Below are 23,406 nucleotides of genomic sequence, written 5' to 3'. Positions count from 1 at the left end.
CTCCTGTAACAAAATCAGAGCAATAGCTTAGACCAACTTCCATATGTGAATAATTCAACATTATATAGACAGCAATAATGGGTCTCTTTCAAAAAACAAAATTGAAAAATGGCCAGGAAAAAAAAAACAAACAGTATAGGAAGTTTCCTATTTTGTCCACATCCAATATAAGTCTCCTTACAATTCACATACATAACTGATTATAAGTCTTCACCATTGGATAGCTGCTGTTAACACTGAATAGAAAAGTAATCCATTAGAAAAGCAGAATCAAGTAATCGTCCTCTGTCATACATCATCTCACTAAAATTGTATACATGCTACGTACCCCTCTCTACAGTTTGAGTGGCATATTTAATCCAGTGGGAAACTATTTGAATAGTCATGTGACTAAATTGCAAGAAGTTCCAAATTAAATACTATGTTAAAGTCCCTAGTGATCTCAATAGGTATACCATTCAAAACAAACAAAAAATTGCATCTCATACACATACATGTAAACCCTGGCAACAGTACATTTTGTCACTTTCCACGATTTCTACATAATAGGCCACTTGCAGCAGCTGCTAAGGTGGCTCTGAATGCCTTAATGTGAGATACTGCAAGAGATGGGAATGTACCAAATCCCAGAAGGATTACAGATATTGTTTATTAAATAATAATAATAATTTTTAAAAAATACACTTCTGGCAAAAAAATGTAGTTTCTTATGCTGAACTACCTGTAACCCACATTCCAAAAGCAATACAACCCGAGATAAAGAGCTCAGGAAAAGTACCTTTTGGCAAGGAAAAAAAAAACGCTATTAAATAAGGCCAAATTAAAAAAAAGAAAAGTTTACATCCATAGCAGCAAACATGGTAAAAAAAAAAAAAAACTATGTAATTTTCCAGAAAACAATTCGTATTTATTCTACTGGTGATGTAATGATATATGAATTGTTGTGTGTTCTTTTTTTAAACACAACTCAAGAAATGAAAATGCTCTTGAGTTTTAAACATCAGAAGAGATAATGCAGTGAGGAGCCTTCACTGAAAAGCAAAACAGAAATTAAACCAGCAGCTCAAAAACAGACCGTGCCCTACCACATTAACATACTCCTCCTCACACTAATTTTAGAAGGAATAAGAACAAAGAATGGTATGTTTTAAGTTGACCCTGCTTTAAACAAGGGGGTTGGAACAGGTGATTTCCAAAGGTTCATTTCAACTCGAATTATTCTACAACTGTAAAAATTATTTTTATGGTTAAAATACCAGCAATATTAACAAGCCTCCGAAGAGTAAGCAGCAGAACGGAAGACACCGTAGCTTCCACGATTATTCCAGCTACCTGTACACAAAGAAAAGCTTGAAATAGGATATAAACTGTTTTACTCTGTCCTTGCAGAACTCCCACAAGCCTTATAAAGCAGCACAGACTAAGATCTGCACAGCTTAACTAGAAGACTTAATTTTGTACATGTTTTTTTGCAAGTATTTTAAGAATACACAGAAACAATGTTTTCTACTCTCAAAAAAGAATCTAGCATTTACTGTGTGGTAATCCAAGTATTAAGACATCTGTCTACTTGGACTACTCCAGATTACTTAATGCAGGCAATAATTAGAAAAAAAATCAAAGCTGCTGAGGAATCCAAATAAATATATGTAGTAGTTTCAAATACAGACACTGAAAGGGTGTTATATGTGGTTTCCAATTTATTCTGTATTTCCCCAAACCTTAAAAAAAAAGCTTATCTTGAGGAAAAAAAAAACCAAAACATTAAGTTGCTTAGCATTCAGAGCTTGTGATAACTTCAGATACTACCAAATCACATAAATCTTAAGCTTTGAACTTCACTCTGAACCTATTTTACTCTGCAAGCAGTCCACACCTCTTTGTTAAAGTAGCAAAAGGCGCTACATAATTAGCAATCTATTTGCTGTTTTATCAGTTACTACTTGCCATAAGCATAAGAAAATGGTTATAAATCATGTAAAACTGCTCCATGCCTACCCCTCAACAGCAAATTACCTGACTTTCAGCTAGCACACCCAATCACTCCCTCCTCATTCCTGATTTCAAGAGCACACATCTACCTACTGCCAACTCTGCCCTTTTTGCTCAAAAGCACCTCCATGTGCATCCTGCTCTGAGCAACAGGGGTACGTAACTTACCCTTAAAAAAAAAAAAGTACTATATTAATCTGTTTTCTGCAGCACTTCCTCATAGCGGACATGCACTTATGATTGCAACAGGGTTAAAATACATTTTGACACACCCCATCAAAACCTAAAGTTCTGCATCCAAACAAAACTGTTTCAGCTATAGTATCACCCATGCCACAGGTGCCCAGGATGCCCAGAATCACCATGCAATTTGCTCAAATTCCTGTTTACAACTGTGAGTTTTACTACGTGGTTTCCTCATGCATTTCAGCCTGCGGTTTTCATTCAGTAGCTTTTCTTCTGCTGTGTGCTTTCACCTCTGAAAGACTAAGAAAGGAGATGCTTTCCAGGACTCCCAGCTGGTGCATGACAGGAAGAAGGCAGCCTGATGCCAGGCAAAAGGAACACAACATTTTTTCATCAGTACCTCCACTTCACAGGCCCCCAGGTGTCCTAGTAAAGTCTCAGACAGAGCAGAGAGAGATAAAAGCTTTTGAATAACCAGTGTGGTCTCACACTTTCAGAGCACAACCCTCTCATGGCTCTGGCATCTCACACGGCTCCTCAGGGTGCTACACACGCAGTACATGCACAGCACGTGCATGTTTCTTCTTTTAAACAGGAGTAAACCAACAGATTGAATGCTTAGGCTTAACCATGCCTCAGAACGGGGTGCATATATAAACCCAGATAGAGTATTGCAAAAGATGTTCCCAAAAATGCTAAGAGTAAAGCAAATGGAAAAAGACTTCAAAAGGAGAAGAAAAAACTGAGTTTAAATCAATTTACTGATGCCAATTCAGTAAACACGTTGTGCACTCTGAGGTTTTGGAACCTGACAACACAAAAACTGAAGTGTTATTGAAAAACAAACATACAACAGCAAGCCTGGTGGGGGTTCTGTTTTTAAGAAAACATGATTGTTTTTAAACAGGCAAGCCAATTTCTCCTCCACCTAAATATAAGCATCCTGAAGTACCTTACTTATTATCTCCAAGTATCAGACTAGAATGCAACTCACACGCCACTGCTGACTCACTCTGCTGTCTGCAGCAGATCTGACATTAAGGACAGCGGCCACAGCAAGCTAACACCATGTTTCCACGGCGCGCCTGACAGCCTGCAGGGTTCGTCTGCACTGAGCAGAAGCAAGCAGTACCTAACAAAGGCTTTCCTGACATTAGGGAAGATCCTTTCACGTCTTCTGAACATGCGCCTTGCTTACAAGCATGCTGAAGAAGAGCACTGCTCCGAAAACCTTTTGCTGGTTCACGCAGCCAAAGAGTTGAAGTCCGCTTGGTGATGTAAGAACAGAGCGGAAGCACTGTTACTGTCTACATAGATGATCTAAGTCTATGAGCAGAAATAGCAGATTTATCACTTAATTAAAAAACTGCCATATAAACTAAGTTGTTCCACCCTTTCCTCTCCTGCAAAATCTGCACAGAGGAGATGATCCTTACTGCATCTGTACCAGCTCACTTTCTCCTGATGCTGTGCTCCTCCCCAGACACAGCCTGCAATTTACTGTCCATCAGCCAAACGTATAATGGGAGCACCACAGAGCATCATCTTCAGCCAGTTCTTCTATCGTTACCACGCTGAAAGGTTCAGGGTCACCGCTTTGCACACCCAAGAGATTTTAACACTGACCTCCAAAGCCGAAATTAAAACACTCGCTAACAAATGATATTTCTTGCAAGGGAGCTTGGAAGCTGGGCTTACATTCAAAGCAAGAATTCTGAGTCATCATGAAATCAGTAATGATACTGATAATTTTAGAAACCTGGAAGAACTGATGATTGAACACATGCAACAAGTTCATTATCAACTCCAGCCTCATTTTAAGAGACAAATGGAGACGGATAAAACCTCAGTCAGTTTTTGACACAGCTCTACAATGCTTCCAGCTAGCCTGCAAAAAACAAAGTTAACCTAACAAGATCACAAATTTGAAACAGGCTTACTATACACACACACAAAAAATCCCTGCCATGTTTTGCCAAAGTAGCTCTTTCCTAAGAAATCCGTTCCCCAAAATAGAACCAATACATTTTAAAGCACTCATTCCTTTTGCAACCTTGCAATCCTGTAGGTTGGGATTTTAGCTAGTGATCATAATAAAAAAAAATATGAGACAGACCACATGCAATGACACACAATACACATCAGCAAAACAATAAAATGCTGTCCCCTACTAAGTTCATACTTCTTACTAACTGCAAAACTTCAGCTTTACCCAAGGAAATGTAAAAACGGAAGCACCTAATAGCTTGCTAAGATACCAAATGCCACAAAGAAAAAGTGATGCTTTCTCAACACTTAAGACAAACCAAAGTAATCAATCTATATGCTGCTTCAAAAGCAACATAGCTACAACAGCGCCACAGGGTTTGTTCTAATGCTGTTAGCAGATTTAACAAAATACTGATCCTTAACTCCTGAAATTGTTCCCACATGCTAAAGATGACAGTCTTTCCAGTTGCTATGAGAAAAATCCTGTATCGTTATGCAAATCAGCAGTTATAATCGTTTTCAAAAATAGCTGTCTATATATTCACATTATGTGACGATCAAATTAAAGAATATGCAGTATACACTGAAAATTTCATTTTTTTTATACATATATAAGCAAATGACTTGTGTTGCTCTGTTAAGATAACTTAATTCTCTCAAATTCTTTTTTTTCCTAATAATGGAAGCAGGCCAAAAAAAGCATACTGAAATATTTGCTAGTTCTTACACAGCCACAAGAAAAAAATTGCACAAATACAGAGCCATAGCCTTTCCTTTAATGACTAACGTTCTCGGTATCTAGAAATTTATTCATTAGCATTTCTAAGCAATTTTATGAATTCTTTTTTCAAACAAAGTAAGCATTTAAATCCTTGTCCTTGCTCTGCTCATGAAGGCAGCTCTAAGACAAAAACAGAAAGCAAATGACTTAATCTTCCCATTTTATAAGCATGCTAGAGCATGCAGTGCAGAATTTACATATAGTTTTACTTTCTAAAACAATGCTGACAGGTTTTACACCAAAGCCCCCCAAAAAAAAACAAAACAAAACTATTAGCCCTTTGCAATCAAAGGCTGCAGGAGGATCCACCAGTCATTAGACTTCATCTTTTGTTAAAAAGGAAATGTAAAACAAGCTGAATGTTCCTGAAGCTGTGAACGACGGGCACTGTTCAAATCTTGCTTTGGAACTAAAAACTTCTTACTGCAAAACCTGAACCTCCATATGTAAGGACAGATGGCCATTTTTGGTGACCTTCACATTTTCCACTTTCCAAGTATAAACTTCATTTACCAAAGAACATATTTAAATTGCTGAATGAATTGCAGGCCTGAAAAAAGCTCCGCAACCTGTCAGGAATGAAAATTTTCACTTCTAGTTCAAGCAAGCAGAGCACGTACTGATGCTGACCCACTCTACATTTGCACCCCAGTTTTGCTCCACTACAACAACCTTCAGCTTCCTCCCTCAGCACCAGCCCCGTGTGCTGCAAGCCAGCCCCTACTCTCCCAGGCAGCAGCCAAGCTGTCAGCAGCTACATCCCATCGACAGCAAAACTGATAAGTGGAGGCACAAAGGAACTTCCAAGTCTCCCAAAGTTGCTTTGTTGCCTCATTTATTTGCAGTTTTCAGGAACTTGTACTTCAGTAACGACACAGCGTGGTCCAGCGGAACATCTGTCCCTACCAGCTCTGCAAGGTTAGCACACTGACCTCAACCCTTTTCACTCCAGCTTAAACAAGTCCACATAGAAACAGAGGAAAAAAAAAAAAAAAAAAAAAACAGAAAAAAAAACTGTTCTAGCTGTTCAACAGCTTGACAGCCTGAAGCTACAGAGGGAGTGTTGCAAGAAGTGTCCACACTCCATCCTCAAACAGATTTAAGTGTCCTGACAAATGGCCAAACCCTTATTAGTGCTATTTTCTTGACAGCATCCCTACCAAAAAAAAGACAGACATAGGAAAATATGCCCAACCAGATCTAAAAGTTTCCCAGTATATATGCCATTTAGCTTGTATATATACATACTTTTTTTTTTCCCCCTAAGTAGGCTGCATTTCCATTAGCCAGCATGAAACACAAAATAAGTTTACTGTTTTTCTACAAGTCTGGGTAATCAGGAAGTATAGAGGAAATGAACAGGAAGAAAGTTCTTCAGAGCAAAGGAGGATTCCTTGTAGCCAGCCAGCTGTACTTGCCAACTCTACCGTCTGTGCCTTAAAGAACAAGAAAAGAGACCAAATCAGATGTGGCTGAGAGAAACATTTTATGATTTAGAAGTGCATTTAACCCATTAATGCTCAAGATTTCAAGAGCAACCCTTTGTTTCTTTTTAATCCCCCTGCTTGTAATTTAAATGCAGCAAACTACACATGGAAGGAAAAAAAAAAAAAAAAGTGGCCCCTTCATATCCAAATTCCCATAGTGGGAGGGAGTAAATCAGAAGATACTTGAAGATGGGATTGCCAGGTTGCCTCAGGACTCAGCTACATCCTAACCTCCATCCCACAGCAGGCTTTTGGACCCACATACACTCATGACACCACACTTTGGAAATTACTCCCACAGTAAGCGTCTCTCCTTTTAGCTTTGTAAGATGTATGAGATGTGTCCTGGAGCTCTCAGCCACATGGTAGCTTTCCTGAACATTTAACAGGGTCGAGAAGACTGAAAAAAAACATAGAATCTACATAATAACCAGGCACTTCCCCACCCTGACCCGTCTCAACCTCATAAAACTCACAGCGTAAATACAAAAAACAGTTAACAGAGAAGCATGTAGAAGTATGATGTTTACACTGCAGAAGAACTTGTTCTAACAAAGACCAAGTGCAGACACATTAAACTTCCATTTCAACATGGTACAGAACCACAGATAAAGACAGTCATGCAGAGAGTAAAGGAGTTAAGTTTGCCGTGAAGGGCTGCAAAACCCTCTAACAGAGCCGATGATATTACCAGACTGGAGCAGCTAGCCTTCCCTTTACAAAAAAGCCAACAGCAAGCAGCACTGTAAGAAACGATGCAACAGCACACCATATTGTTCACATCACATTTGCAAGAAAGAAGTCTTCAGCTGAGAAACCATGGACAGGGCCTCGACTCCTTTCTCAATGCCAGCTCCAGGTCTACAGCCCTGACAGGAGACATCCCCAGTGCCAGAGGTGGAAATCGTGTAGGGGCGCAGTTGGGAAGGTTTCCTGCTTCTGCTCACATTTTGGAAGAAGCCATGTAGAGTTTTTTTTTTTTTTTTTTTGGAAACAGCTCTACTTTTGTGTCTCAGTTTGAGATTTCCAATGTGACAAATGCACCCGTTTTTGCCTATGAACCCAAATCAGGATGAGCTCTTTGACAACAGAGCGTGGGACCTCCCCGGTGGCACTCTCAGAATGCTACGACACTTCGCAGGAGCTCCTCTGAAGAAGCACTGCTGTGTACTTCAGCGGATTTTAACCTCAAACACCCACAGAAGAGTACAAGAATTTTATTCAGTAAAAGAACTCGGCACAGAGAGTCACTACGTTGATATTTACTGACAGGAAGTGAAAAATGGCTCAGACTCAACTTCTTGCAAGTCTGAAAGGACATCCAAAACTTTCAGAGACAAGGGAATTTAAAATAGCTATCAGGCTGGCGGACAAACATTGCACTAAAAAGCTTTATGAAACCTAAGCTATAAAAAATAGGATTTATATGAATTTTTCAGCATTAGAAGACTTAATTTCAGGGGGCAGTTACAAAAGAATACAAAGATAAGCAGCAAAACCAGGCATAACGCCAGCCTAATAAACCATTTCTCAATCAACCAGCCCTAAGTAGATAATATTCAGTTCTAACAAGATCCAGTGTTTTCCTCCTCTTAATGTTAGCACAAAAAATGTCTTGGAGAAGTAACACCCATTCACACAAGAAACCAAAGAAGAGAAAACACCCAACTGCTTCAATTCTAACCCAGTATATATCCATGCAAATCAAAGAATTCAGCACAGACCTCTAAAAAAATTAATCATGCAATTAAAACCTATTATACTACATCCCTACAAAGGAAGAATGAAGTTTATAAGCATTTCACTGCAAAGAACTGGATATTACACAGTTTTTATGCACTGCTGCACATTGGAGCTGTGAAGCCGGGACTTCATCTTTAAAGGGAACAATGCCAGCTTTTGCAATAGTCTTCATCCCAAACATACAGCAGTTGAGTTTAATTTTTAAGCTGCACAGCCAATTACCATTTGAATCACAGAGCCCCCTACTTTAGCTGTTTCCTAAAAATCGTTATTAAGATAACCTAGATTTATGCAGTGTGATACAGGGCCTAATTGCATGATTATTGTACTTCCATTCTACAAAGCTCTTTTATTCATGGCTCTGTACACAAGATGGTAAATCTTGTGTACAAGATTTGTGTACACAAGATTGTGTACAAGCGATGTACATCGCTTGTGTACAAGCGATGCTAGCCTGAATTTGTAACTGTAACAAGGATTTGTTTGCATCTGAAGTATCAGTCTGGATGAAGATACAACTAAGTGCAACCTCTGAGCACAATGCACAGTCAGCTACCCACAAAATGTCCACATTTCAGAAGAGCTCGTACTCCATGGGGCTTTGTACATACATTCCCACATTTTAAGATAAATTCCCTCCTTACAGTCAAGAAGTACCCATGCCAGTAACTCAAGGGAATCACTCGTGCAGCTGTAAGGCCCCAAACCACCGGAGAAGTACCAAAGTACAGGGACCCGTGACTACCCTAGGATTTGTGACGAGACATCAGACATATCCAGCAATCTCTGTTCAGAGCTCAACACCATAGCCAGTTTATCCCCTTGAAAAGCCATTCAGCAACAAAACAAAATCAATATCCACAGCAAATACAAATCACATACACCTTTGAGCTCCAGATTACTAGTTGGGTACTCGATCTAGAAAGGAGGTGGGCTTTAAAATTAGGTTGGTTATGACTAATGACAGCAACTTAGGACTGCAAAGGGATTTGACAGCTCAATTGTCTCTATCCTCCTTTTTTTTTTTTTTTTTTTCTCGTTTCTTAGAACACAACTATTGTCCCTTAAATCGTTATACAAGAACAATTTTCTTGTTGAAACATGTTGTAATGGAACACTCTAGGCTACAGTACCATACGTATAATTTGTCAGCTTATGTTGCATCAATATGGCTAAAATATTAGTTCATTTAAATAGATAACTTAAGAAACCATTCAGAAATTCATAACTGGCAAAAGCAACTTGGTAGACAGAAAACAAAAAAATTTGATTTCATACTTATTGCATTCCAAAGTTTAGTTTCAGTGCAGTCTTACTCTTTTTTAGCACAGGGCTTTTTAACAATGTGTTATTAAAACACATTATTGTGGTAAGATTATTACTGAATGAGTGATACCAATTGCGTCCATAACAACAAAGAGGCTTTAGGTGTCCAAATCATCCTGTAAGGAGGACAATAAAAGATACAATCACCTCTTTGGGAAAAAAAATAGAAAATTCAGTACTTCTCTGTGCAGCGTAGTAACACATCATTTAGTAAATAGTAGCCTCCTCTACAGCATTTGCTGTACTTCGAAACCTTTTGGTAGTCAAAATGAGGTGTCTTACATGAGATGCAGCAAGCGATCACCAGCCTAGCAGCCATCCAGAGCCACCTTCCAGCACATATCAGACCATGGCAGTTGCTAGCCACACTCAAGGCTGTATTCTTTCCCTAAACACACCGTAAGCATTTTATGAAGTCAGTGGAAGTTACGCATAATTATCTGGAGGACAGAAGGGCCTTCCTGACTAGCACAATCTCCTAGAAAGATTCACTTTAAAAATTCATCAGCCTTCCTAGAGAGTGCAGTTTAGCCCAGCGCTGACAGGGGGCCAGCCAGTTGCCCCCAGAGCTGAACGGGGCGGGGGGGATCTTCAGCAGCACCCAACACTAGCCAAGCTGTCCTCACCAAAGCACCAAGCAGCATCGGAAAAGGCAATTTCGCAGCTGACAACTCAGTGGTGGGATGGGGACAGAAATGACAAAAATCAACTTGGATTTCTCCTTAAAATCATAATTCTCACAACCAGGAACAGCTCAAGGAAAGCTTGCACTTTATTTAGCGTTACCCTTTTAACAGTGTTTTAAGGGAAAGCCTCGGCTGTTCTGAAAATTACACACATTTAACTAAGCTTACAAACAGATTTCAATGAAAAATAACCTCAGTTGTGTTGTGTTTTTTTTCTTTTTTTTTTTTTCTTCCTTTAGAGGTCAGTTTGAGGAATTTTTACAAGGTGCTCACATTATCTGTACTCATTTATGTCCTTAACTTGAAAAGCAACATTTAGCCATCACTTAAACTGCAGAACTACATGAAGCAGAGACTTAGTTTGCAGCTTTTGTTGACTTAAAAGTGTACGCAAGCAGTTATTTTTTAACTTCTTGTTTAGCTTGTGCAAACAGTCTCCAGCAACGCTGCACACTGATTAAAAAATTTTGATGATGCAAGATCAAGTACTTCATTAGGAAGCCTGCACTCCATTTAAGTGCAAAGAGATGAGCTTTTATCTTGTCAAGCACCTTTAACTGCACCAGAAAATCTGGGCAGAAAGGGGTTGGGGCTTCTTTGCACTCATGCAGCAAGGGTTGCACAACTGAGCGCTCTGTGGAAGGGGTTTTTCTGTGCATAGGCTTCAGCTGTCAAACAACACTATCCACAAGGATGCACATAGTACAACAAGATGTCAAAGGTTTTCTTGGTTGCGAGGAAAACTGACGGATAGACCAACAGGTACATTTTTAACCTCAGAAGAGAAAATGCATGAACTTGCACCAATCGACACCTTACTGTCTGTGGACAAGTCAAAAATCTTGACCCCTGGAAGTATATAAAGACTGATTTTCCCAGCATCAAACACATCCTACAGCAAGCAGGTAACTGAATCTAACTCTGAGGAAGCGGCTATTCAAACGAACTTTTAAGATAAATTCAAAAAAGAAAGCAAAATCAGCACTCATCTTGTCCAACACTCAAAATCATCCAGGCTCCATGCGCAAAATGAATCTGTCAGGTGCTTAGCACAGCTAAGTGACCTGGTTTACTCATGAACAAAGAAATACTCTTCCCCCAGCAAAACCCTTTACCACTTCATTTCCAGTCTTCTAATCCCTTACCAGCCCGTACTGTGCTTGATGGCAAGACAAACTCATTACAAATACCTAACAAACTTGAGTTTTAAAGTGAAAGCAAGTATTTTAAACAAATGGAATTTCCAGCTCTATTTTTAAACTCAGGATGTACCTTATGCCATTAGTTCATTTTTTTTCTTGGAAGCTGAGCCATTTTTACTCAAGTCACATAATTTTTTTTTATTAACAATGCAAAATGCTTTAGGACCACAAATAGCATGAGGCTGTATTATATTCTAAGCAGCTTCCACTCACAATTTTAGCATTCTCTGCCTTCCAGTACATGAGACAAACACAGGCAAGACTTGGAAATAAACTGCATCCAACAGCTGATCTTCACTGAATATTACAGCAGTTTATACAATATGTAGGTCATGAGAAACGCGTGCTGCAAATAAGCACAGGACAGGCATGCTCCATCCCATGCTAAGCCTAGTCTGCCATGCTCACGCGTAACAGAAGGCCTAGAAATACGAGGGCAGCTCAAACAATGCTATAATGCACACACAAAGCAGTTGCACTGATTTTTCACTTTGGCCTCACATGGTTAAGCCACTTTCTAAACTCAGTTATGCACAGACCTAAGACACGTGCAAGCAACGTAACGTGTAGGACTTGCATGCAACCCTTTGCAGGAAAATGCTCGACAACTGAGCCGCACAATTTCAGAAATCCCAAAGATCAGAGTGCCTCAGACAATGTAATGGTCCTTTCTTCATAAAAAAAAAATTGCATCCATCTTTGAAGAAATCTATCAATCCAAACTTTCCTTCTCACTCATTTGCAACAAAAGGTATCCAGCATTACAGAAAGGAGACAGAAGCCCAAATAAATCAGGAATACAGTATCTGAAATGAAGTATTAAGAAGACGATTTAGAGGCTCCAGTGTTAGAACCTTTTCCTCTTCCAATTTCAAAAATATTTTTTCACAAAATGTGCAGAAAAAGACTGTTCATGGACAAGCGTATTTGATCAGATGAAAAGTAATGTCAATATGTTTTTAAAGACACATTTCACAATTAGCATATAGGACTATTTTCATCTAGTATATGCAAATCTACTGATTTTGAGAAGTCATTATTTCCCTTTCTTAAAACCCTACTTTACCAACACATGAATCATTCTTAACCAAACCATGAGTCCCATGTACGACATACAATGTACATCCATCTGTGCTCATTTTAAAAGGATGCAATGCAGCCTGTAAGAAAAAAAGCCAGACATTCCAGCCCAGATCCATGAAGGTTACGTTAGCACTCCAGCACCTAACTCAAGCTGTGTTGTGGGGCTCAGGTGTTCCCCATGGTGCCTTGGAGAATCAGCTATGACTGAAATACACAGACGCAAATCCTTCATCCACCTGGGATACCGAGAGGTGAACCCTGCCTCAAGGATAGGCACACGAGGCAAGACAGACCTCCACATACAGTCTGCAGATCACACCTCACCTGGATTCAAGCTCCTGCCCTAGCAGGTTCACCTCAGGGCTTCATTCCGCACCTGCCCAGCCTAGGTAGCAGTGCCCAGTTGCTGGCCATTCTGGAAGCACCATTACCACCAAACTACTGTTTGCAAGAGGAATTCACGCTACGGTTTCCCTCATCCCAGCTAAATGCCCAAATCACTAGGCTTCACACCTCTCTTATGTCTTTTAGCTTGACAGAAACAGCTGCCCTGAAAAGAACCAGTACCCACAGGATGCTCCCACAGATATGGGAATGCAGGGAGGCAGAGTTCAGCAGCAGCAGAAGTGCAGATGGTCGCTTGTTTCAGTCTCAAAATTTTGTGTTCCGCCACAGGACGAGAAGTTCCTTTGAGATCTTAAATCCCAGTCCTCCTATCACACACCACACGCCTTCCCAAATACCTCATTTGAGTTTCAGGGGTGCTCATTTCTTCACTGGACATCGCACCCTCAGAGAACTGACTCCCAGTCTAGTCCTCTGTCTATGCACATAAGAAATAAGCAGGTTATTTTCCAAGTGCCAGATATGATGAGCAACAATTCCATCAAAACCCTGAAAAAAAAAGTCCAAGAAAACCTGCACAGTGATAAAAAAAAAAAAATAAACTTTCACTTCTGCAGCAACATCAGCCTTCAAGTGAAGTCATTATACTGTAGGCACAGCAGTCTTCGTTCATTAGTTATCCGTTCAAATGTGCAGCTACGAAAAGAGTGTAAGCTCCTTCCAAAGATGTCTTTGCAATGGTTAAAAAAAAAAAAAAAAAAAAAAGCTTTTTCCACTAATTCCATTAATTCCATTACAGAATTACAGCCAACTGCTGCTTTTGGAAAAAAACAGCCCAAATCCAGTCTTCAGTGGCCTACCTCTAATCCAAAATCTAAGAATATAGTGATACAATTAAGAAAAAAAAAGCTAAAAACTACATTTGGCATATCCTTAGCAACCCTGAGTAAGAAAATCCAGGTTCAAAATTCGACAATTTTCTTGCCAAGAGCAGATTACTAGTTAAAAGGGTCTGTTTGCATCAAAAACTATGCCAACTAATGGTATATTTGGACAAAGATACCTGCAACACCAAATTCTACATCAATGAAGCCAAAAGCTAGCCATTTTGCCACCACTTAACTCTTTCCATAGTCCACAAGTTCCCAGCGAACGCATTACTCAAAGAATCAGAGATCTCACTCAGACTTTCTGTCTTTAAGTCAGCACCGTGTGCTGCTCTGGCCTGTGTCAGCTGGCCTACGATTAGGGCAAAAAAATGACCAAGCACAAACATTGCAAAGGCAAGTCTAAAACTACGTTTTATCAACACCACAAACAGAATGAAAGAATTATGTAGCAGAGAGGGTGCTTCCTAACTAAAAGCTCGGCAGTAGCCTGCTGAAGTCAAGAACCTTTCAGGCCCCTTTTGAAGCCACCAACACGTTAGGCCAAGCATCAACATAACAGCTTGAGCTCTGTGCTAGTGACTGGTGCTGATCCTGCCCAGGAACCAGGCTGTATTTGTAGCATCTGCTGCGAGTTCTGAAAAACAGTAATTTTCACCCTGACCTTGCTGTCGAGCAGCAAGCTTGCTTTCTAGAGTGCTTGTCAGAATCACGGAAAGGCGAGAAGGAATCCACAAGGACTGCTGGGCCTAACTCCCAGCTCCACACACGGCCACCCAAAAATCAAACTCTAAGTCCAGGTCTGCATACTCCTATAATTTTTCCCAGGATGGCTCTAACTTTTAAGCACAGTTCCTATTCTTACATCAAAACCTCTCAAATACAATAATGAACTGTCTACACCATGAAGACTGCTACAGCCACAGCATGGCCCCTACACACCATTAACTCTGCATGGCGTTTGGAGTTCAACATCTGCCTGCTGTTGCTACTGCACATCTGTTCCAAAGGCCACCAAGGCAATACACTAGCAAGGCTTCTCCACAGTTTGGCTCATTAGTCATAACTGCACACTAGGAACATGTTCCAGAATCACACTCCTTGCAATCCTCTTCAACAACTCAGTGCGTTCTCATTTAAAATACATCCTGGTGCTTACTGCAGCCGAGATCATGCCAAAGCACGGTTTACATGTCACGGTAGGAAAGTAAGTTTTTCTCTTTTTTTTTTTTTCTTTTTAACTTTAATTTAAGCCCATTGCTTGCAATTGAGACCTCTGCTGCATCTGACTGAGACCAAGGGCTCGCTCCGCCTGGCCGAGGGCGCAGCACCCGGGCTTCGCCCCTCCTGCCACACGGCCGGCAGCGACCCGAGCGGGGCCCAGGGCCCCCACCGCCCGGCGAGAAACGGCGCCGTGCCCCGGCGGGCCGCAGCTCCTGTGGGGCCGCCCGGCGCCGACAAAAGGCGGCCGAGGCGCAGCGGGTAGGGCGCATCGGCCGCGGGCAGCGCGTTAGGTAACCGCGGCGCGGGTCTGATGCAATAGCTCGCCGCGCACCGCTCGCTGCTCGTCGGGCTCCGGCGGCGCCGGGAGGATACAGGTCAGGTCCAGGTCGAAGCCATCCTCCTGGTAGCGCCTTTTGTTCCTGCTGACGATCTCTTTGATGATGGCGGTCATGTCTGGCAGCCGGGGGCCGCTCCGGGACAGCGCGCAGAGGCCGAGCGGCGGCGGGGCGCGGGGCTGGGCGGCGGCGGAGGGCCGGCGGCCGCCGGGCAGCCCCGGGCGCGGGGCCTGTGGCTCAGCCCCGGCTGGGCCCGCCTCCCCCCGCGGCGGCGGCGGCGGCTCCCGGCAGCGGCGGCGGCTGCCCCCCCCCCCTCCTTCTCCTCCTCCTTCTCCTCCTCCTCCTCCTGCCGGGGCGGGAGCGGCGGCGGCGGCCGAGCAGGGAGGCTTCGGGGCCGGGCCGAGTCCCTGAGGGAGCCGCCGCCGCCGCCGCCGTCTTTGAGGCGAGCGCGGCGGAGGCGGAGAGAGCAGCTCTCCGGCGCTCCGGGCCCCAGCAATGGTGACAGCGGCGCGGAGCGCCCCCCCGGCCCGGCCCCGCTCCGCCCCGCTCCGCTCCCCGCCCGGGGCGGCGGCGGCAGCGGCGGCGGCGGGGGGCCCGGAGCCGCGCGGTGGGGCCGGGCGGGCGGGCGGGCGTTCGGCGGGGCGGCGGCGACTCCTCAGGGCGTGCGGGCCGGCGGCGCGGCCTGTCTCATCCCCCGCGCCCAGCAGCGCCGCGCCAGCGCTAGGCTCCCATCATGGCTGCAGCTTCCGAGAGGGGACGCGCCGCCGCCCCGCCTCCGCCCCCGCCCCCTCCGCCGCCGCAGCCGCCCGGGAAAAGTAGTCCCGCCGCCCCGCCGCCGCATCGCCGCCCAGCCGCCCGCGCCCAGTCCCAGCTGCACCGTGCCGCTCCCCCGCCCCCCTCACCTCTCTCTCCGCCCTACCGCCGCCGCCGCCCCGCGGGGGGCGAACCCACGGCGGGCGGAGGAATACGGGCGGCGCGGAGTACTGCGATCCGTCACGTGGGCGGTCCGCTGCGCTCACCGCGGCCCCTCCCCCTCCCGCGGCCGGAAGTGGCCGGGCCGGGCCCGGGGCCGCTCCTCGATGCTAGAGGGGCTCGGCCTGGGGCAGCCCCCGCGCTCCGCACGGGCTCTGCAGGGCGCTGCCCCCTTCCCCCGGCTCGGCCCGGCCATCCGGGCCTGCTCCGAGTCGCCCCCCGCTTGCCTCCTGCAGCCTTCCCGGGCCCGGGCCCGGGGCAGCGGGGGGCAGCTGGCACCGGTGTGCTGCCTGCGCTGGTCCTGTCCGCCTCCGGCTCCTGCAGCAGCAGCGAGCTCCAGAAGCTCGCTCCCTGTTGAGCAAAACTTCCACAAATAGACGGAATTATACAAGGCTCTTCGCCCTCCGATCTGAAAGCTGCTTTAAGTCTTTAGGAGTCGCCCGTGGTAATGACTTGCAGGAAAGGGGCCGTTAGGCAGCTAGTCGCAGCCTGAACTGTGTGTGAGACCTGGCTGGGGTCTCAGCTGGCAGTTCCTGACTTCATCATTCAGTGTGGCGTGTGTTTGGTTTTGTGTTTTTGGTGGTTTGTTCTTCTGTGTGTGCAGATAGGTGAAATACTAGCCTAGTAAAGTAATTCAAAACAAAACACTTTTAAGACAACTCTGAACGTATAGCTTCTGTAAAGCCTTGGGAATGGAATACGCTGGAAATCAGCATCTGTCCCAGCTACTGAGAGATCAGCAGAGAGCCTGCCAAACAGACCATCCATTTGAAGAAACAGAGTTTCTAGGCAGGTAAATTTGCTTTCCTTAAAAACTCTGTCTTTGCAGTGTTCTCATGTTGGACAGTAAGGGATATCCCGTGGAGGTCAAAGATAACACACCTCTGAAGGAAGTCTGTTCCTATTTAAAAGGAAGGTGAAGATAGTTCTTTTATTAAGGGATGATGAATACCTTCAACAATCTGCAAGGAACATAAATGAAAGGGGAGTGAAACCCTGTTGAGTGGGAAAAAAAAAAACAACAACACATTTCCTATACAATTGTAAGAGAGACGTGACGGGAAGGAGCAGCCTGATGGTAGGAGGAAAACCTGAGCATCCCTTTCCCTTTTCTCTGTGAAAAGCAGATGATGTAAACCAGACAGGCAGGAATCACCCTAAAGAACAGATCCCAGTACTAATTGATACACTCACCTCAAATGTGTCTGAGGCTGGTGGGGAAATACACCTTGACTAAGAAACTTTGTGTTTTTTCTAGACCCGTCAGACCACAGGGAGGATGGTCCTCACAGGAACACCAGCAGGATGTCTCTGCCTGGTTTGCTTAATAGTTGCATTACCCGCAGAATGGCTCTTGCTTTTGTTTGAGCAGGACAGCTTGGTTAATGCTCGCTTGCATATTGGTTGGAGACTAGGGGAATTTTGTTGATAAGCAGTACTCTGGCAAGTAGGAAAGGTTAAATAAAATATAGTAGGTATAAAAATATAATGTCGATTTTTGTAATATATGTAAGGCAATCCTTTACAAAACTTTTCTAAGGAACAGCAAGAAGGAATTCAAAAGCATGAGATAAGATTGAACAAGACACTGAATTTAAAATGTGTCTTACGAGAGATGCTGAAGTCCACTTGCAGATGGTTGGAACAGGAAGAGGAATGGAAGAGTGAAATGCTATGTTTTGCCTTTAAGGACTCAAAATAAACTGGAACATAAGGTGGACGGATTTCCTGGGTTTCTGCAGCCTTCAGCCTTTGCAAATGCTGTATTATATAATTCTTTCATAAACGTATCAAGCTTCATCTTAAGATCTTTTGCCACCATTATTCCCGCTGGGAAGCTGTTCCCAGAACCTTCTTCTGATTTTCATGCTAAATATATTTGTAACTGGTTTATATCCGCTTGTTCTTGTGCCAGTGTTGGCCTTAAATAGCTCCTACGCCACAGTATTTACCCTTTTTACCCTTTGTGCATTTGCAGACATAGAAGTCGTCTCTCTTAGCCTTCATCTCACTAGTCTCCATAGTGACTTTCTGCTCCAGTTTCAGTAATATTTCTTTTCAATATACATGACCAGAATGGTGCATGGTGTTCTCAATAGTATCTTGCCAGAGCCAAGGACAATGGTATTAATCCCTTCCAAGCTCTGCTAGGAGCGTTGCTCCCAAGACTTCTTAGGGCCTTGTTTTCCCGATCGCATTGGCGGCTCGTAGTTATTTTGGGGTCAGCTAGTGTATGGAGTAAGATCATACTGTTCCTTTCCCAAACTTCAAATGTATTAAATGAAACCACAAAACCTACTTTTAGGTCCTGGACTTGGAGGTTATCTGTAGACAAATAGTGTTGTGGCTAGCAAATCAAAAACATCTTTAAAAACATTTCTGAAAGTCCTCTAAGTATAAAGACTGCCCCCTCTCTTCCTGATGTCCAGCTACATACATAGGACAGATTTTCATCAAACCATGCAGTGATGATCTTTGTAACAAAAAACACCACTGAAATCTCACGGTCCAACTTGCATGACTATGCCAGGAATTAGTAGGATAGGGAAAGAGAATATAGCTATGCCACTGCTAATATCCATGTTATGCCTCCATCTTAAATTCTGTGTAGAGCTGAGGTTCAATCTTAAAAAGTTATGTGGAGGTTATCTTTAACTAAAATCTTCAGTTACTGAAAAAGTTTGACACGGTCTGTTTTCTTTGCCATTACTTCAGTATAATAATGTAGGGACTCCAGAAGAAACTAGCTGGAGACGGGTTCAAAACAACAAAGAGAAGTATTTAGTGTCACAGCATAGAATCATAGAACAACAGAATGGTTTGGGTTGGAAGAGACCTTAAATACCATCCAGTTCTGATGTCTCCCACCAGCCTCGGATGCCTCCAGCCCCACCCAACCTGGTTTTGAGCACTGCCAGGGATGGGGCATCCACAGCTTCTCTGAGCAGCCTGTTCAAGTGCCTCACTACCCACTGAGGAAATCTGAGCCTACTCTTCTAGTTTAAAGCCAATATCCCTTGTCCTATCGCAACACTGCCTGACAAAGAGTCCCTCCCCAGCTTTCTTGTAGGTACAGGAAGGCTGCAATGAGGTCTCCCTGGAGCCTTCTCTTCTCCAGGCTGAAAAACCCCAGCTCACTCAGCCTCTCTTCACAGGAGTGGTGCTCCAGCCGTCTGAACAGTTTCATCCACCCTCCTCTGGACCTGCTCTAACAGTTCCACTAAGTTAAATTGTGTGACTTTGCTACAAAATGCCATAGATGCAAAACGATTACGTGGGTTTAAGGAGAAAGTGGCCAAAATCATGAAAGAATTGGCTACAAAATACAATACAACCTCTAACTTGGAAGTCTTTGATCTGCAAGTTGGCAAAACCCAGAAGAGTCCACTAAACCATATCAGTAAGCTCTACATCTAAATGCTTTTTAAAGACCTCCAGGGATGGTGACTCAACCACGTTTCATAGCAAAGCACTCAATGGTCAAAATTGAACCAGCACGCTGTGTGGCCTTCATCTTAACTCCTGTAGTGTGTCTTCAAACTACGACAGGTCCCTGTGGAGACCTTCTAGTTCTGTATTCCAGCCAGGTCATCCATTCTTTGGATTTGAAATTTTACAATTTTGGGGGAAATTTGCAATCTCCTTTTTTTTTGATGTTAATCAAAAAAAAAAAAAAAGTTATTTATATTTTCCCACAGCTGCAAAAGCCAAATTGAAAAAGTGTGCTGAAAGAGTTGCAACTTAGGTTGCCAATTTCTAGACGAGTCCTTGAGTTGGAAACATGCTGTGTGATCTGAAGTAGCCAAGGGACGCCAAATGCTTGGGCAACTGCAGCTGCCACACTTTTTTTTTTTTCCCCCAGTATAAACCCATGATTTCCAGTTCATTTTTCTTTCAGACATACTTTTACAGGAAGATATCAATTGAAAACTAAGGCCCAGCTCTCATTAACACTGGAAAGACACACAGTCAGCGGTAGGCTGATAGTGTCTCATGGCTCTGCACTAAGCAGCTCCACATCAGCTTGGTGCGTGGAAACGCCTCGCCAAGGTCAGATCTCTGCAAACAGGGAGAGCTCCAGTTACACTAAAGGTATGGGGGCATTAGTAGGATCAGGTTTGAGAGTAAGTCCTAATGTTGAGATGAAGGCTGAAAACATAAAGGTTTTGAAACTGTTTAGTAAAGCAGGATGAATTTGGTATTTCCCACCATTTTAAAGAAATACTTGTTCAAGGAATAATAGTCTCTCAGTATTGTGAGAAAAAAAACAGAGCCCAATGCAACATATGGATTCCACAGAGTATCAGTGAGACATCAACCTCACCTTCAACCTGACCCTGCTTGACTTCTGAAAAATTGTATCACTCATTAAAAATTTTTTATATGTAATTCATCAGAGGATTTCTTTCAAAGGTTCATGCTAGAGCTGTCAAATAGCAGTGAGAAAATGTAGGTTTTATTACTTTAGTGTGTGTTTGCATTTATCCTTAATTGCAACAAAACAGATGTCATTTTTTAAGAGTGGGAGAATAAACAGAAGGGTCCTAAATATTTTCCTACAATATCGGTGATTCAAACACAATAGTATTTGCCTAGTGCACGAAATGCTTGCAGTGAAATGATTGATTATCCTTTTCCTATTCAAGAGGGACAATTATAAGAACTAGTGTAAGCCTCAAATAAATAATAAAGCTGTCAGCATCACTGATTATATCTACTTCACTATTAAATCATCAAGGGGAAACTGTTCACCTGTTCTACACAGACTTAAAAAATATATATTGTCTATAAGATAATCATCCATTAAAGGTTGGAGAAGCAGCAGAAAAAGGAAGTCCTTCTGTAAATCAATTTAGACATTGATACATTTATTTTCTGATAAAATACATTTCTTATTTGGGAGAGCTATAGCACACAGAACAATAAAAGAGAAACCTCCAGTACTGCTGAAGAAGCTAAAGTTGTTTCAAAACCTTTTTTGTTATTGTTGTTGTTAATGTAGGTTATATTGATCTAATAAGTAGAAACAAACTGAAATTTCTCATGCAACTACTCTGGTAAAATCACAATCATTTTGAGAACTTGAGTATTTTTTTCGTGTATTGATTTAATGATGAAAACACCACTGATGTAATGTCAGATGGTTTCGACGGGGCAGATCACATCCCACTTGGGTCACTGCAGAGAATGCCTAGGTATTCAGTACAGACAGATCAGCTGTGACATACTTTACCTGAGGTGACACTGCATGGAACAGGTGTGGTGAAGAAGAAATTAAAGACCAGAAGCAGCAGATCTGTTCCACAGGCTGTTGTACCCAGTAGGCACACAGTTGACTTGTCTGTAGGTGAAGTAGTTCCTGCATTTGTGTACAAGGGATGACAGTTAAAAATGCTTCATAAGAAAATACTGTTGTATAAAAAGCTCTTGAAAAACAGAATTCCAAGTGAGCTAGCTGAATTTTGTTATCAAGTCCTTGAACAATGTATGAATTACAGGTAAGAATAAAACATAGTCATAAGGCTGTATCACAAAAAAAAAAAAAAAAAAAAAAAGAGCAGAAGGGTAGAAGACAACAAAATACAATTTGCCAAAACATCTGAGTAATCACATTCACGAGAAAGATCTCCTTATTTTAACCTTTTTCTCAACATTTTCCTGATACATTGTTTGAAGTTACTATTTTCATTTGCAATGCAAATTGGAATTTTTTGAAAGTCTTTTACCTCAGTACTTCTAAATAAACTGCTCATTAATTATTAAATGTAGATGATCTTAATTCTGATGTATCCCAGTAGCATCTGAAATCAGCCAACTGATGTTAACTTGCAAGCTTTGGGTTGTTCTGTTTGCATACACCTTCTAAGTGAAAGTATAGATATGGTTGAATTATACATTCCCTAATTTTACCCTGGACAAGGGACCTCCTGAGGTCCAATCCAAACAACATTTCTTCAAGACAAAGACACATCTTTGCTATGAAAGTTTTACAAGTTCAGTGATAAATAAATGGCTTCCTTTTAAAAACAGATGCTGCTCCGAGGGCTTGGGGTTATTCTGCTATTATGGGAGGAGCTTAAACTGATCCTTCAGAAAGCAAACCTGAAAGCAGCAGGAAGAAAAAGCAAGTACTGGAAAAAAACCTTAGGTTATAAACCAGGAAAAGTGAGAATAGCCAAATGCAACAGGATGTAGAATAACGTTTAAAGAAAAGTTAGAACAAAAAAACAGGCCACGTAATGGGAAAACAACAAAAAAGGATGTATAAAGTAATTAACATGGAATCGACATGAAAGACATCACTGGGAATATATAGGAAGAATTACCACCATAGCTTCTTAATGGATGGAGGACATTTCAACCTCTGGAAGTACTGGGTTCCTCTGCAGGCACTTGGCTGGACTCCCATCCTGATGCAGGCTTTCTTGCATATCCGTCCCAGCTTGATTCCAGCTCCCTCAATTGGCTCAATCCTGCAGGAAAACACTGCCCTGGTGCTGGGAAGCTGCAGCACATACCTACTATTTAACCGACCAATCAATAGCTCTTCCTAATCAGTTTTATTTTAGGTAGATATTTTGTACTTCCTGGTTAGGCTGCTTATTTACTTCTTTACCGGTCAGTTCAGAACTGAGATAGTGTGGAATTTTTTATTTCTTGAATGATACCAAGATTACTATTTCCTACACATTTTTAAGATTTATTTTTTTTCTGTAAACGTGTGTATCTTGAAATTCAGGTGGCCCATCTACACTGATAGCTCTAGGAGTGAGGAGAGTTCAGAAACTGATCCATTTGTTAAACATACTTTTTTTTTGTCATTCTATATGTTTTTATATATCCGTATCTGTATATACTGGACAACTGTGCCATTTTATCATTGCACGATGGCCATGACCTCCTGTGGCGCACTGCCTTGGTTACTGGCCACCTGTGGTGTTCTGTGGCGTGGGACGTTGAATTGCGGCAAAAACTCGAAATGTGAGAGGACAGGGGCCTGGAAGGCGCGTGAAGAAAGCTGAATTTTCGTGAACTGTCCACGTTCAGCACGACCATGCGGTACCCGAGCGAGGAGCCGAGGGCCGCTCCCAGCCGGGGCCGCCGCCCTGAGGGCGGCCGCGGCGACGCCGGCCGTTAGCGGCGCTGCCCGGCGGGCGGAACCTTTGTG

General features: G+C 42.8%; 2 protein-coding genes and 1 long non-coding RNA gene across 3 annotated transcripts in view; 1 reads left to right on the top strand and 2 right to left on the bottom strand.

Annotated features, from left to right (window-relative positions):
• PTEN (phosphatase and tensin homolog) overlaps window positions 1-15,714 on the bottom strand; it is a 48,509-nt gene extending 32,795 nt beyond the window's left edge. The window contains exon 1 of the mRNA XM_084525223.1: window positions 15,304-15,714. Within this exon, the coding sequence (XP_084381349.1) occupies window positions 15,304-15,382 (79 nt within the window). The 5' untranslated portion in view covers window positions 15,383-15,714. The remainder of the gene's footprint in view (window positions 1-15,303) is intronic.
• A 131-nt stretch (window positions 15,715-15,845) lies between these two features.
• Window positions 15,846-18,044, top strand: LOC311439486 (uncharacterized protein). The gene is made up of 2 exons (XM_084525227.1): window positions 15,846-17,031; window positions 17,497-18,044. Exon 1 carries the CDS (start codon window positions 16,000-16,002, stop codon window positions 16,594-16,596), a length of 597 nt encoding a protein of 198 aa, XP_084381353.1. The 5' UTR covers window positions 15,846-15,999; the 3' UTR covers window positions 16,597-17,031; window positions 17,497-18,044.
• A 3,041-nt stretch (window positions 18,045-21,085) lies between these two features.
• LOC311439482 lies at window positions 21,086-23,387 on the bottom strand. The gene is made up of 3 exons (XR_014694747.1): window positions 23,047-23,387; window positions 22,565-22,711; window positions 21,086-21,597 (listed from the first exon to the last, which is right to left on the bottom strand). It is a non-coding gene; the product is annotated as an uncharacterized lncRNA (long non-coding RNA).
• Between the last annotated feature and the right edge of the window lie 19 nt (window positions 23,388-23,406).

The sequence above is a fragment of the Aythya ferina genome (genome assembly GCF_964211825.1).
Source record: "Aythya ferina genome assembly, chromosome: 7".
Lineage (NCBI taxonomy): Eukaryota > Metazoa > Chordata > Aves > Anseriformes > Anatidae > Aythya > Aythya ferina.
Note: the sequence above shows the minus strand (reverse complement) of the source record. Positions and strands in the feature narration are given on the sequence as shown.